General features: G+C 39.5%; 1 protein-coding gene across 11 annotated transcripts in view; it reads right to left on the bottom strand.

Annotated features, from left to right (window-relative positions):
• LOC117242500 (rho GTPase-activating protein 100F) overlaps positions 1 to 16,121 on the bottom strand; it is a 51,976-nt gene that overhangs the window by 1,026 nt on the left and 34,829 nt on the right. The window contains exons 1-20 of one of the 11 annotated variants that reach the window (XM_033509221.1): positions 13,163 to 13,689; positions 10,742 to 10,855; positions 9,894 to 10,076; positions 9,272 to 9,430; positions 8,669 to 8,898; positions 7,937 to 8,195; positions 7,301 to 7,312; positions 6,459 to 6,711; positions 6,115 to 6,378; positions 5,868 to 6,026; positions 5,625 to 5,788; positions 5,188 to 5,536; positions 4,905 to 5,123; positions 4,185 to 4,573; positions 3,990 to 4,122; positions 3,785 to 3,904; positions 3,529 to 3,689; positions 3,266 to 3,458; positions 2,667 to 2,924; positions 1,110 to 1,173 (exon numbers count right to left, since the gene is read on the bottom strand). In XM_033509221.1, the coding sequence (XP_033365112.1) occupies positions 1,110 to 1,173; positions 2,667 to 2,924; positions 3,266 to 3,458; positions 3,529 to 3,689; positions 3,785 to 3,904; positions 3,990 to 4,122; positions 4,185 to 4,573; positions 4,905 to 5,123; positions 5,188 to 5,536; positions 5,625 to 5,788; positions 5,868 to 6,026; positions 6,115 to 6,378; positions 6,459 to 6,711; positions 7,301 to 7,312; positions 7,937 to 8,195; positions 8,669 to 8,898; positions 9,272 to 9,430; positions 9,894 to 10,076; positions 10,742 to 10,855; positions 13,163 to 13,447 (3,968 nt within the window). In that variant the 5' untranslated portion in view covers positions 13,448 to 13,689. The other 10 variants (XM_033509223.1, XM_033509222.1, XM_033509225.1 and 7 more) reach the window with 10 other exon arrangements.

Here is a 16,121-nt window from a genome sequence, read left to right as displayed (position 1 = left end):
GGCTGTGTGCAAAATGAATTCTGTATTTCTATTGTGAAGGTTCTGCTCAAGGATTGTTGAAGCATAAATCACTCTCATAATAGAGGTGACTTCTAGTGACTTGTTTTTGATGAGTGAGATATGGTCCTGGGATGTATGGAAATAAATGTGTTCACCTATGTAGAATGAGACATCTATGATTTGAGTTGTGTGTGTAATATGTATAGAAAAATTGAAAGTATCGAAACCTAGATGCCTCATCTTGGTTACTATATTCTATGTATCTGATGTATACTTCACAATTGAAAGGATGTCCATTGGATAAGAATTTTTGGGAATTGAAAGGATATATTGTTCTTGATTCCAGTTTGAAACATTTTAAATTAGAAAGGAGGTATTGAATTTAATCAAGTTTATGATCTACAATGTAATGTCAAACCAGATTCAAGAAGCAACACTCAAGGTGCAATTAATGCATGCTTGGAGCACTAATGATCCCTCAAACTATCACTTGCTAAATAGTTTTCAGAGATGGAGTGGTTGCTTAATTAAAATGATTCCCAAGAGGGATCATTTTTCCTATACTCTTTCTCCACTTTGTCTCTTAATTAAGCATAAATATATATCGTGAGAGATGATACTATGTTGAAAGAGTACTAGACACTTTATGAATGAACATTTTTACATTGATCAAAAACAGACGCACTGTCAAAGTATTCTTCACATTAAGATCTTGATCAAGAATAGTCACTTCATAAACTATATAAACATTTTGAATGTAATAGTTTTTAAGGGAGAACAATTCTATCTTTTATAAATATTCATATTAAATAGCTTTTGATCTACCATGAGTTTTCAGACATTGGATATTCCTGATCTTTGCAATCAACTAAAGGTATTTATATATTTTCATGTACATCAGAGTCTTTGATATACACACTGTAGTCATAGCTGTTGTTCGAAACGACTCTGTGAAACTGATGAAAGCTAATGGATGACTGATTACTTGGTTCTTTAATATATATGTATATATATATTTTTTTTTTTGATAATCTGGCCATGCATGTGATAGAACGATAACTAAAGGCTGATGTAAAAAACGCGAATGAAAACGATAATAACGATAATACCTGTGCAAGAAGCGGCGTCTCTGTGCTGTCAGCGGTTTGGTAGAGCCGGCAATTTGCGTTTGCTCTGAAGAATACGTGCCCAAACGAAAAAAGATAAAGAAGACAACGTAAATCGTCACTATAATGGAAAGACGTCGAGAGACTGGCGCAAAGAGAAACGGAAAAATCATAACCGACCCGCTCGACCAGTAGAACACCCAAGTAAATGTACAGAAGTGACATCGAGACATGCACGGAGGCGTTTTTGGTAATTGTGGTATCATATTTACACGGACGCATCGCGACGTGATTGTTTTGCAAACTGTTTGCCACCCATTATAACCTCTTTTCTTTATATTTTTTCGTCTATACACCTTCGTTTTGATCATGCTAAGATAACATAGCCTTCAGGGCGAACAATTTGCAATGGCCGACGATCCTCGAGAGTTAACCTGAAACCGACACGATGTAAATGAATGAAAGAACGTATATGAATGAAAATATGTGAATAAATGAATGGAACGAACTTGTCTCATTGAGTAGCGAATACATGATTCGTGATCATAAAAGCGCGACAGGGCTTGTTTCTGCGAAGCGAAAATAAAGGGAGAGAACAGAGTCTTTACTTTGCCTACCATGCTGTTCACAACACGCTTCAGATAATACACATATGTGGGACACGGATAAAAAAGCAGAGAGCGAGACGAGACTCTTGTTCAATTCTTTTCTTTTCTTTTTCCTTGAAGCGTTTCGTTCAACTTTCCTGGTCTTTCTCCCACTTCACGTGGTCATGATATTTTTAATTAATATGTATATAAGGAAATGGCGAAGAATCTTGGACCAGGAAAGCTCTGATTTATTATTTCTTTAACCTTCTTCCGCCCATCCTCTGTACTTTTACTCTGTTAATTACAAATTAAACGAAAATAAACACATTACAGTACTTACAGTAGTCTTCATATAAAGTAATCACATTTGAAGAATACAAGGTGAAGTAGATGATAAGACATATTTCTTATCTTTTACACGAAAGTAATTACAAAATTTAAGATACTGTCAATCAATCCCATTTAAACAAAATTTTCATTTTATTTGATCTTGGGATTAAATATAAGTTTCTCTCAACCCCTGAATATTTTAAAAATTCCAATTGTCATAACATTACTTAGGCTCTTGGCGTTTCACAACACTTCGTGGATTCATCGCTTACTTTTATAAGATCTATAACTTTAATTTAGAAGATTGTTCCCTTTTTCAACTGTCATATTAAAGAATCACTTCCATAAGTGATCCATAGCTGATCATTTATCTGGAGAATAAGTTAATTGTAAAATTTTCCAGAGACGCAATTTATTACAGTTTATTATAATAATGCATTAATTTATGCGACACAAAAATTTCAAACTGTTGCTTAAGAAGTGGACCAAGAGGGTCTGTACTTTTAAGGTGCTTTCTGAGATATTTAGACATCAATAGCAGTGGAGCAAGTGCACAGACAGAGGAAGCGACGGTAAGAGAGGCAAAAGATTGCAATGAACGTTGCTGAGATAAACCGAGAGCTCTAAATAGAACACTGACCTGGCGAGGCTTGACCGGTGGTGGAGGACGAGTGGAGGGCGCGAGGGCTGCGGGTGCTGCCGTAGTTGGGGGCTGTTGATGAAGTGAGTGTTGAGGCTGCCAGGGCAGCCCTGTGCGTCCCAATGTTCCCTGCAGTTGCTGTTGCACCTGTTGCTGAGCCTGCTGCTGGTGCTGCAGTTGCTGTTGACTGCTGTTGTGCTCGACTGTTGGCGTAACTCGAGGAAGCGCCGAAGCGACTGAAGAAATCTTCCGAACTGTCTGTGAAATGAGCGACTGATTATTCGGCTCTTATTTTTTCGGTTCAGTTAATTTAAACTACGACTCTAATTTTCGCACGTGAATTCAACGATAAAGCTTTGAAAATGCCTAATAAGTTGCAGATATTATATAGACTGCAAATGGCTATAATGAACATTTCTATTTTTATATTTGTAGTAGCTTTATAGTTTTTCAGCTATAGTTTGGAGATTTCATATTTTAAATTTCTCATAAATATATAAACATCTGCAGTCTAATTCTAATATTACAAGCTACTTTGAGTCATATATTAATAGTGAATTGGGATTACGAAAGTCAATTGTTAGGAATGACGACATTACCTGACTTAACAGGCCAAATTTCAAGAAGATACTTGAGAACTGCTATTGGTTGTTGGAAATCCAAAGGCGGCCCGTTCTCTTCAGAATGTAGCATTAAAACTGGTCCGAAACAGACTGCTAAACTTGCTGGTGACATCTTATTACACTGTGATACTACCATTGCCAGATGGTCCAGCAAGTAGATTAACGTACACTGTTGAAGGAACAATTAATTATTATTTTCTCTAGGTATATGAATGGGAAGTTTGAGATTAGATACTTACCCTGTTCACCTTTGGTAAACAGTCAAGTATACTGAACATGAGTTTTGCGTTGCCTTGTGGATCATCCGGTAGACAGACGGCCAATGCATCGACCATCATCTGATAGAGGCACCTCGTGAAGAGTGGTTCTGGAAGTTCTCGCAAGTAATCCTTCAGTACACCTAAACAATAATTATAAATTACCATTACAATCAAAGTGTATCTCCTACATTATTATTATTATTAATATTAGAAATAATTATTAAGGGAAGTTTACCAGTAATCACGTTGATATCTGGTACATTGTCAGGCGACAGGTTCACTGAACGAGCATTCCTTTCAAAAGCCTCCCTAAGTATCCTTTTTTTCGTAGCTGATCCACAGAGCCTGTATAGACCTAAGCCCCCAAGTTTTCATTGACAAACTGTCCAAACTCAACAGTATAGAAATTGAACTTTGTAAATGGTAAAAACATATCTCACCAATGATGTCAAGACCTCTTCTTTCAACTTCTTCGACACAACGCCATACAATTATGGGCACATTTGGAACACCCATGGCTAGGGCGGTAGAAACACCTCCAGGAACTCCACCAGTCTTGCTCTCTCGACTCACCTAATCCAAACCATCATCATTTTTCAAATTTATATATCGTAACTTCAAAATTTTGTACTTACCACTGTGTCAAGGTCAACTCCGAAAAGTGGCGCCACTCTGGTAGCCAGAGATATGACTGGGAGTCCTCTCCTTCGGAATGTTTGCTGAGCATCCGTATATCTCAGTCTTAGATAAATTGTGCCACGTGGTTCGACTTTGACAGCTAGCTGGTGAACTGGTGATTCTTTCAAAAGGGTCGCCAGGTGCACAGATCCTTTGTAACAAAGCTTGTGCCTGTACTGTGGATCCCAGGAATAGACCAGCAAGTCTAACTGCCGGTTGCCAACGAGATCCAGCTCGAAGGTTTCGTCCCAGTCGAACATTAAATCGCCAGTTCGCATCACTGTCCTCGCCTTGTGCACCCTATCGCACTCCAACACGCAGTAAAGGTCTCTCAAGCCGCAACTAGCTGTTATGTTATCCAAACAATAAAGATATTCCGCCATTTATCAAATTTATATATGGTAACTTTAACCCTCAAGCTTTGATCCTTAAAGGTTTCTGTAAAAGGAATAGCTCGAGAATTAAAGACAGTACATAGTACTATCGAACACTTTCTAACATTCGAGAGTGTCAGGTAGTAGGAATCACTACAGATTTAAATTAAAAATAATTGAATTTTAAATAAAGAAAATAGAATAAAACAGAAATAATTTAATTTTGCTAGATATTATGTTAATGCGAATAGTGATTGTGCAGTGGAAAAATAGTCTAGGGGATGTGCAGACTCCCGAACGTACCTAAATTAGGCTGACCTGATGGTGTGGAAGGAGTAGTGGCCGCTGAGGAGGATGTTGTTGAACGGAGGCCACGACCTGCCAGAAGATGGACCCAAAGTAGTCCACTAACACCACCCGCCAGGTCACCGCTGCTGGTTTCCCCGAGCGAGCTCAAAAGAGAGCTAGTCGAGCTCGGAGTTCCCACAGTCGGAGGTTTTTCTATCTTATACTTAAGGAACTCTGTACAAAAGACATTATGACCTTAATTAAACTTTTTACTGTCAAAATTGATTTTAATACTCACCTGCAGGATTAATATCTAGCAGTCTTTGATCCTGAGTTCTGGTAGGTGTGGGGGTAGGTATGCTTCGGGTGGACTCCAGGTCTAGCAGGTTCCTGATTCTTCTGACCGACGTTGCCCTCTGGGTGGTGGAGCTGCTCAGTGACGGTTTCTGACTCGTCAAGGACGTACGAGCACTGGATGCAACCGAGGCCGGTCTTGGGTTCGCTGTTCCACGATGACACGTCGAGCTGATCGCTGTCGATGCTCTTAAGTTGGCAAGATTCACTTGCTGAGCAGAGGCTGATCTTGTTGACAAACGATCCAGCGTGCTGGACAATGGTCTGTACGTCCCATAGCTTCCATATTCACCCTAAATTTTAAACAAATTAGTCAAAATTTAGAAACTGATCTAAAAAGTTTATCAAAAAAGAATATAATTTTTAATGTATGTTATTTACTTGATTTACAGCTGCGTGGATGTTCTCTGCGCTGTAAGTGTAACGTGGTGGTCTAGTCGTAGTGGCTCTAATCTGCTCGTACAATGCACTGGTACTCGGCGTTCGACTCAGCCATGCTCGGTACTCATCTGATGTGAACACACTGGGTGATGACGGTATTCTTCCTGACATTCCAATCAATAGAATTCTCAATTTTATGTTCAAAATACTAGAATCGACTCGCTACTTGAATTTTAAACTAACCTCTATCGCGTCTAATGGAAGGTAGTTCGGGCGCTGATAGTGCTCCGTCACTATCTTCCTGATCTATTAGTCCAGATGCTACTGTGCTAAGTCCAGACCTGAGACCTGGTTGCTGGGGCAACGTTCTGCCACTACGAGGCAACGAATTCGATCTCAAGCCTAGAGAAAGCATAACTTCAATTTTAAAGTCTGTTCACCATCATACATGAGAAACTAACTTTGTCAAGATGCAGAAGAAATAACTAACCTGAGGAACTCTGACCAATCTGTGATCTCGATAGGGTGGCAAGATGCGAGACAGCGCTACTCTGAGGCGGATTGTTCATATTGTGCCTGTAGTAATAATACGCCGACTTGGGCGAACTCGAACAGGTTGCTTCAGTGTCTGAAGCATAATCCAACGACGGTCGGTGCCTCCTGGTTAGGGTACCAAATTGACCTTGTCTCTGAGTAGTCGACGTACTGTCTCCCTGAGTGCCATATCTGGTGTTGTATCTCAACGCAGATGTTCCTGTTAAAGAAACGTCACAAAATATGAGTCTAAAGTTAGGAAAACAGTTGCGTAAATGATTTTAGTGGAAAGTGACGGACCTGACTTCAAGCTGGATCTAAGAAGAGTATGTCGAGCTGGAGTGGTGATACTTGTGTAATCAACGCGAGGTAAATGTTGATCTGAACCGCTTCTAGGCATAATTCTTCCACTTCCAGAGTGTTGGCCATAACCATAATGCGATGGCTGAGTCTGACTAGACAATCTGCTGCCAACCGACTGCATCCCTGCGCCCGTGGACATTCGACGACCACCATTTGAGGGCATAACTGGCCCCGTGTAGAAGGAGTGTACCTAAATTCAATCGAATTAATTAATTTATGTTCCTTCTTTTACAATTTTCTTTTATTTTCCTTTCATATCACAATCGATTATTCGTATCACACTCGATCTGTATTTTTTAATAGAAGATATTTACGTTATCTACACGGATAGATTAGGAAGTCGATTGTGATTAAAGGAAAATATAATTAGATATTGCCATCATGATTGATAGATCTCTCTATATAGATTATAATACACTTTACATAGAAATCCACATATCACTATGATGGACTATGACGACCACGGATCGCCACGAGAAGAGACAATACTCAGAAAGAAAGAAAAAGAAAGAACGTACATACAGAGCAAAGCTTACAAGGCAACAAAAAGTGGAATTACGTTATAAGTAGCGACGGTTGTTTTGTTCCACCTGGACATTGAAAAGTATTTATTGTTTTTGTTTAATTTTCTATTATTAAATCTTTTACATTGCTTCTTCTTCCTAATATTATGGATATACAGAGTATAAATACTTGTCCATTGTCCAGGTGATGCACGGTGCAGGGAATTGCTGCATACACAAGTCTAGATATCAAGAAAGAGTTAGTGGTTTCTTTACCTTTGTGAAATCCTGGTTAATATCAACGTAGCATTCATTCATAGAACCGATTAGTCATGTGAAACACGTGGTCGAAACACGAGCGAGCTGCGAACCGTCTACTCTCTAAGTCAATTTCAGACAATCTTTCAAGCAATTTAATAAAAGAAACTCGTGGTATTTTGTTTTATTTAGAAGGGTTTGAAATCGAGACGGTGCACAGCATTACTGATCACTATCAGGAGTGTCTCGAGTCATTGCCACGAATTCACCACTTTCTTATTCGAATCGCTATCGCAATTGAAGACAGAGAAGGGCAAACAAGTGTCAACTTGGTGCAGACAGGTATATGAAAGGGTGCTCGATCCACATCGTCTAGAACATCTATGTGATCTATATTCAAACGCAGGTGGAGATTTAATAACAAAATGCCAAATTGTAGATCAAGATCTTGCATTCTTCTCTAATATCGTAACTTTTACGGTGGTTAAACTCCCTTTCCTATATCTTCCTTGCAAAGTTTATCAATATCAATTTCTCCTATTTTCTCAATCTTAATTCTTGCTTGAATTTTATGTAATCGAATGTTTTTCATTTAATAAAACCTCGACCTGCGTCAAAGTCCCGAAGAGCAAGTAAAACATTACACAGGCTTACTTTTTCAGCTAAACTCTCCAAAGTTTTTGGATATCCACGCTCATAAGGCTGGAAGTGTTGCGTCGTAGAGGGTTTTGGCTGATGTGTGATAACAGGAGGTGGTGGTGGTTGATACGACCAGTGTCCCTCCGGTCTGGAGTTGTAGTATAGGTCACCGTTGCTGGAACCTAGGTCTTGACTGGAGCCTAGACCCGACAGACCTAATCTAGACCGGGAAGGTAGCATCTCACGACCGTCGCCACGCCTACGACTGCCATCCCTGGAATCAAAATACAAAAACTGTATCAACTTATGATTACAATCAACAAATGGAGTTTTAATTAGATTCTAATGGAACTTACAATAGATCAGTCCAAGCAATGTGGGTAATAATTAAAGTTCCCAGGATGTGAATAGCAAAAGTTTGATAAATATCTAAATAAGTCTTTCATCGTAAACTTTTTTTATATTTAATTATTTGAGAAATAACAGGCTTGTAATTATCTCGGAAATCAAACAAATATTATTGTTACTTTAAAAACTGTAAGAAAATGACGAGATTAATATTGGGATTGAGAAAAAATCTCCTTCTCTGGGTAGCCATATTTAATACCTATCTAGAATTGTTTATTTTTTACAATTAGTATAGCATATGTGTACATGTATATGTAATTTCACAGAAGATGTACTTGTAAATACCAGTAGAATTCTAAGTATATTTGATACTATAAAATATTTTTGAGATATAATTACCTGACGTGGTTACTCGTTGCATGATCGCTCTCATCTTCATTTAGCTCCCTCTTGATCACCACAACCGGAGGCGCTTTGTGCTCGGTCTGACGACTATGTGAGACTGGCTGGTGCTGGCCATGCCTAGTCGCCAGGACGAGCCTCCTAGGTATCGACATAATGATCACGACATCGTCCAGGCTCATGTGCGTCACATCGACCAGATTCACTGCTAGGATTTCATCCCCAACCTAAATAAAACATATTTTTATATAAATTATTTACATAAAATATTACTAAATTTAGAAATAATTATGATTAAAAAAATAAGAATCTTTTCTTTATAGAAGATAAAATAAGAGGAATATTCTGAAAGAAAAGGACTCATAGATTTATGTTAAATATAAGCTATCAAATAGTAGATTAATTTTTCTTTCTACGAATTTATTCTATTCATTGTCTTGTAAATCTTCTTTTCAGATAGCTCCTCATATATATTTTGGAGAAGAAATCAGTGAGTCTCATGATTTTCATTCCCACAAGAATAAGTGCAGTAAGTGGTAAGCTCAAATTGGCTATATTAGAACTGCAATTAAGGATTCAAGGAAAAAGATGCTTCCTAACCTTCAGGCAGCCGCTGTTGTAGACTGCGGTCTCCAGGGCTATCCTCGAGATAAAGACACCGTCGTTTCTGTCGACGCCATTGCCTTCCCGTATGTACAACCCCAGCGTCTGGCCTGGCCTTTTGATTATCTCGACAAAGTGGATGGGATGCTTTGGATCCTAGAACATCATAGAAATAATAAAATATTTCTTATAAATAGTACTTCAAAAGCATTATGGGAAAAAACGGGAAAATTTGTTGGTTAAATTTATTGCTTCATTATATAGTGGCAACTAAGTTATGAGCTAATAAATTACTGTCTTAATATTGGATTTTTTTGTGTTCAGAAGGAGGTACGTGGGACGAAGGTCGATATTGTGCTTTTTTTAGATGACGAAATGGCGATAAGAAGATATATATGGAATAAAAATTCTCTTCCGGCATCTTAGAAGATCATTTTTTAAGTTTAAACATTTTTTACAAAGATCTTTTATATTATTATAGCCTTTAAGGAATATTTTTCAAGTTTGAAGCTTCTTTCATTGTCATGTTATTAGTTAGGAAATTGAGATTTCGTCTTCATAGATGAAGAAATAGGTTTAATTTTTCTTATCCAATTGGGAATTTGGTATGGTGTCGCACCTGCATAGCAATGAACTTCTTCGCCGCCTCGGACGCCTGTCTGCCCATCTGTCGTGGCTCGATGACTCGGACGACCATCTCACCCCTTCGTTCGACAGCTTCGAGGGCCGCTGCTGTCGAGGCGTCATGATCGTTCTCGACGGTCTCGATCTGTTTGAAGATCTCTGTGCTGATTCCACTCACCTGCAACGACAGGTCCTTCCACTTCAACCAGCATGTCATGAACAGGCACTCCAATAAAAAATATTCCATGAAACTGTTCCAATAAGCATTTCTAAAAAAATATTCTCCAATTCATATTGTACTTCTAAAATTTTTGATATTAATATTATAAATTTTAATATTCCAAGAAAAATATTTCTTAATTCCAATAATTATTCTTTTAAAATATTCGTCAACTAATATATTTTTCATAAAATTGTAATTTCAACATATCTATAGCCTAAGTATTTCTTAAATTCTCTCTGTTCCTTTTTATAATGGCTATAGATTGTTACATATATTGTTGTTAGAGTTATTGCTGAACAGCTCCATGAAAAAGGTAAATTGGCCTGATAGTTTCCTCTAATCTGATTCTCTTTTCCTGTTGCTTTCCTCTGTCTACTCTCATTTTTGAAGTAATTGGGTTTATCAATTGCTTCCTTGGAGACCTAATCATCCCCTTGGATCAGGATATGTTTGGTCTGGAAAACAGCAGGATATCTAGCTTTTCCTATGGGACATTGTAAGGAACCAGGATTTTAATCTCTTTCACTGACAAGAAGGTAGGATAATCAGGAGAAAAAAGATAAGATTTTAGTACATGTATATAGATTGCTGGAGAGCAAAAATGTCATGGAAGTCAGTACCTTTCTGAAATCTCCCTGAATCACCATGGGGGGTGGTTCCTTGGGGCGCAACTGGTTGGCAGGTGCTTGCCTCCCAGGACTTGCGCTGATGTCTGTCACTTCCCCCCGGCCCTCCTGCATCAAAATTAATGTACAATTAGTTTCACTTTTGTAATCTATTTTGTATTATTAATTGCTTGGGCAAGCTAATAGGTATTCATAAAATTGTATAAATTGGCAAAAAAAATTTGGTATTATAATCAGTATTACTTCTTTGCAATACTTTTCACGATGTAACCGCGCTATTGATTTGGAACATAATGTAAGAGTAGCGCTATTGTAAGGATTTTTCATCATACAGGATTCCTGACTTTATTATGGAGACGCTGCAAAGCTATTCAAAGTATCATAAATGAAAAACATAGGAAAGTATAAAGAAATTTGTTGCGATAAACAGAAAGGAAATTTCTAATTCATGTCATAAACCTAGGATCATGCGTCTCCCTAATTGATCCTCAATAAAATCATGAATAATCTTGGAAAGAAATCAAAGGAAGTTTCGAAGTACTAAGAGAAAAATTACAGGGGGACGAAAATAACAAATTGAATTTTTAAAGATAAACATAATAATGGAAAATGAAAATGTTTGGTGCACGAAAGGTATCAGGGGGATTTCCCTATCAGCTTAAAAGCTACAGCAAATCGGGCTAAATGGGAGGGGAATTTTCTTCGCGGCGGTTGCATGCGAGATTCAATCAGTGTGCTGATTAGAGGCTCGTAAAAATTGCAAGCGTTCTCTTTCCCAGCCGGCTTTTACCTGTGAAATTACGGACAATCAGAGATGCACGCGCTTCAGAGGATCCGCCGAAAATAGAAACCGCTTTGTCGGTCACCGATGCAAAGGCGCCTACTCACTACTACTCACTGCTGCCAACCCAGGGCCGGGAGAGATAATAATCAACCCCGTGCAAACATCGGTCTACCATCCTCAATTTTCTCTTTTCTCCTCGTTCAGACGAAATTAGACGGCTTATTATTAATTCAGTTTCCAGAACCACGGATTTAATTGGTTGCTAAATTTTGCATGACTAATTTGGAAATTCTATAGCAATTTGTGATATAGCATTCTATAGCAATTGATTCAGATTGGCCCCCTCGCTCTATATTTTACAACATTATTGGTAAAAGTAGAGATTCTACAGTAAACTTCATATTTTCCTACTATAGCTAGTAATTAAGTCTTTGGTTATGGTATTTTAGGAATTAAACAGAGTTTTGATATATGAATATGTAGATTGTCTCTAGAGTTTCTATCCCATCTAGTCATTTCTAGGGATAAAAACCTACTTGTATATCCAGTTGATAATTAGAAAACCCCATAGATTTGGTCAATTCACAAATGCACTTTCTATTTGGGAACTGGACCAATTTGGAAATCAAATTGAGCTAAGTATAAAAATCATTTAACCGGTGCTTAAATATTCCGCCAGTTGATCGTTTCTTCATTGGAAGATACTTCACAGTGTATAGTGAATTGCCTCAATTGTACACATCTTGAAACCAATAAGCTACCTTGAGCTGATCAGGGTATGCAGAGGTTCCGTTCAATGCTAAGAAACTGTATGCACAAGTACCTTGATAGAACTCATTAAGAGTAATAAACAATGCTGGGGAATCAACCGCTTGTTACAAAAGCTGCTTTAATTAGAATTAGCCAGAAATGGCAACGTTCCTCTTTTGTTCTTTCATAGGACTTAAATCTCCATAAAGATTCTTCTACTTTGCCATTAATGAGTAATCTAGCTGAGGATGTGATTATATGATCAATATGTCATGGTGTCTTCCTAACTTCTAACAAATTCATAGACAAATTTATACAGTGATTGTTAGTTAATTACTGAGGTTTCTAGGAACAATACCCAAAAATTTCTGAATACGGTAGCATTCAATATTCAAAATTCAATATTAAGAGCATCAATTCAAGAACTTTGAACGACATTGTTAAAGAAGGAAAATTATTTTCTCAATATTACTTCTAGGCCAAAAGTATATTGTATTATATACAGTATCCCACACAGCATTCCATATAGGAATTCAGATGAGAATCTCAGAGAGTAATAAAGATATTAATCACAAGCTTTAAAATTTTCTCTTCCGATGAATGCTGTCACCCACCGATCAGAACCCAGTTAATCTCTTCTTGTACCTCACAATTTCACCGTTGGTCGCTCTACATACCCATACTCCTATAAATCCCTAACACCATCACTACTACACCCGTATTCTCGCTTCATGCGTATCACATTTACTATCCTCTTTACAAGCATCCTACATCTAGTCTATATCCAGCACGCGAGTAGCCGGCACACGTTCCACATCGTAAGAGCTTCTCTCTCTCTCTCTCCCTTCGTTCAAAGCAGATCACGCGATCCGGAAACGCACCCCGTGGAGGCATGTGAAGAGCACTAGCCACGCGGCGGAGCCGCACATCCGATCACAGAGGGACAATAAAGACATCCACACTTGCGCGGCCGATTTGCAGCCCCTTTTGTTAGACGTGTCCTCAGGAAGGCCGGCAGCAGCGGCTAGGAGCTCTTCAGCCTTGGTCGTGCAGCCCTCAGCACCCCTCTCCCTGGTCTCAACCGGTGTCCAGGCCCTCTGCTGTTCCTCTTTCCTCCTTCTCGAGGTGTCGAGGTCCGTCGTTCTTGGGATAGTACGTTTATCCATGCGTGCTACACGAACACAGTGGGGTCTACTACAGTGGGGTCGTTACAGACCTCCGACACAACTGGGCTACCGGTCCACCCTAGCACACTATCCGGCCAGTCCACACAGGGAGACCCAAATTAGGCTTCTCTCGTTCGATGGTGGAAACCGCACACGACACCAGGGGGTCCGGACACGCGACGCAGGTACGCGGATTACCTTACGGGAGAAGAAACAGCCCGTATCACCCCTCGAGAACATCCTCGCCTACCCCATGCTGGCTAATATGGCGGGAAGGAGCGCTCAGGAGCGTACGAGGCCGCGCCTGCGCCCCCATGGTCACCACGACACCGGGAAATGGAGTGTGGGTGAGTATCGACCCGATATGACGTCACCGTAGCCCACCACCATCCTCGACCAAACCTCCCACCCCTGTCTTAACTTACTCTGTCTCTCGCGGTGATTCTCGGTTACGCTGCCGCCCCTCGTTTGTTCCACTCGTTTTATCTCTGTCTATACGTTATAGCTGTCTCGCTCCACCGGCTGCCGGGTTTCTCTGGCTACGTCTACGCGTTCTGCCAGCTCTGTGCACCTCTCTGTGCCGTTTGATTTCTGCTATGCTCTCTCTCTCTCTCTCTCCTTCTGTGCAGGTTTTTCTTTGAATCGGGATGTGCTTCTTCTTACCGCGACTTTTTTGTTGTCGCTGATTGTTGAGTTTCTTCGATGTGGTGTATCTGGTTTTTAGGTTAGGTTCCACTTGGTTTCTTTGAGATTTTGTTAGGTTCGTTTGCCTTTTCATTTATTACAAGGCTATTGATGAGTGCATTGAGGAGTTTGTGAGATCGAACAGGAATTAAGGAAGATTAAGATCTAGTGTAATATATTAAGGGTTGAAGGGTAATGTTTCTTGCAGGGCAAAATGGGAACAATTATCGAACAGTCATCGAGGGATATCAAGAAACATATATTGGAATCGTTGTGAGATTCTAATTACCTTCGACTACTAAGAACACGTATCTAATGTGACCAAAGACTAATTCTTTTTCACAATATTACGAAAGGATTCCTTGTACTATGTGATGTAAAATTGAACAGAGTCTTGGAGAATCTCGTGCAGAATAGATTTCTTGCTAATCTGAGAACCTGTTTCTCACCAGCATCTCCTTTCGTCTTGCAGCTCGCCTGATCTAACCTAGACTCTATCAGCTCTTCTTCATCATCCAGAACTATCAATACTCCTTTGTGTTTGGTCCTTTCTCCTCCTCTTCATTTCTCACGATTTACAACCATGTTCCTTCTTCCATCTTTCATACTCGCCTCAGAGAACAGATCCTCGTCATTGATCTTCCCATTATTTTTACTTCGACCCATTTTACCCTGCTTCGAGGATATTCATTTATCCGGCTTTTATTTCGCGATGCAGCCCGTTCTTCTCTAATTGCATCCAACTCGCCGCGTCTCTTGACATCTTTCTACCATTCCCAACAATTCGTTTTATCCACCAGACACGCACACAGAACGGTTGTACAGTTCCCGATCCCCTGTGTACTTCTTCCTTTATGTAAGCCATAAACGCTTTTCTCTGTCTGCATTGCTATTCTTTCCAACTTTCCTCACCGCAAATCCTGCCTCTTCTCTGGCTGTAAGTTGCTTATTCCTTCAACTGCTGATTAGTTGCAGCGCTGTTTGACTTTACAGAGAAATGGTCCAATCCTAGTTCCTCTGTCTGCCAACTTAACGACACACAAACGTTATTATTTGAATGTTGTCGTGGATCCTTTGTCTCTGGTGTTATTTGTAATCTGCTTGTTTAATTAGGGGAATTTATAATGTCACAAGTTAGGCAGGTCCTTATTTTAGGATCTTAGTCTAAAGCCGAAAAATTTTGTTATAACGATATACTGGTTTTGGTATAGTAATCTTTGCTATGGTAATCTGTAAAATGGAACACAATTAAGGTAATCCTGGTATCTTTATAGCTTTTAAAAATTTGGTTGATAAATTTGTAAGTCAGGTCCTTCCTTCATTTAATTTCTGTAAAAGTTGAGAATAAAAGATCATTTATAAAAAACATATTGCCATATGTTCATTCATACCCTTTGCTACAACTTCTTTTCATCATCTTATCATGTGCAGAATCTTGGCTCTTTCTATCTTGGTTCCGCTCATAATTTTCCATTTCCCTCGTCCAGCCAGCTCTAATCTCCGATTTCTCCACCTAACCAACCCTAATTCTCACTGTCTTCATCCTGTTTCTCCACGTATTTATCTCTCACGTGGCTCCTTGTCCCTCTATCTGGCTTCTCCTCCGTTCTTTCTCCATCGAGCAACTCCTACAGGGTTCGACAACCCCCTCCACTATAAAATCTCGTCGTCTCTCGCCTCTGGCGAGGAGGTGCAATGGCTCGTACCCGTCTGCACGTAGTAATGTTACCCGTGACGGAGGTGCTGATGGTGGTAACGGTGGTGTTAATGGTGGCTGCGCTTCCAAGCTGCAGGAAGAATGCCTGTAATGGCGCTAGGGGACCTCACGTTAATGTTTCGCTTCTCTGATTGCAACCGTGTCCCTTTCACGAATTCTGCATTCATTGGTAAGGTCCAGGTTAATCGTCTAAGGTCCTAGGTTCTTGCTTCTTGTGACAGATCTATTTTGTTTTCTGTGGAATTATTTTGGAGTGGAATTTGGAGGTTAGGT

Source organism: Bombus vosnesenskii, unplaced genomic scaffold, assembly GCF_011952255.1.
Source record: "Bombus vosnesenskii isolate JDL3184/JDL3185 unplaced genomic scaffold, Bvos_JDL3184-5_v1.1 scf7180000016274, whole genome shotgun sequence".
In the NCBI taxonomy this organism is placed as follows: domain Eukaryota; kingdom Metazoa; phylum Arthropoda; class Insecta; order Hymenoptera; family Apidae; genus Bombus; species Bombus vosnesenskii.
The sequence above is the reverse complement of the archived record's forward strand: the minus strand, read 5'-3'. Positions and strand labels throughout refer to the sequence as shown.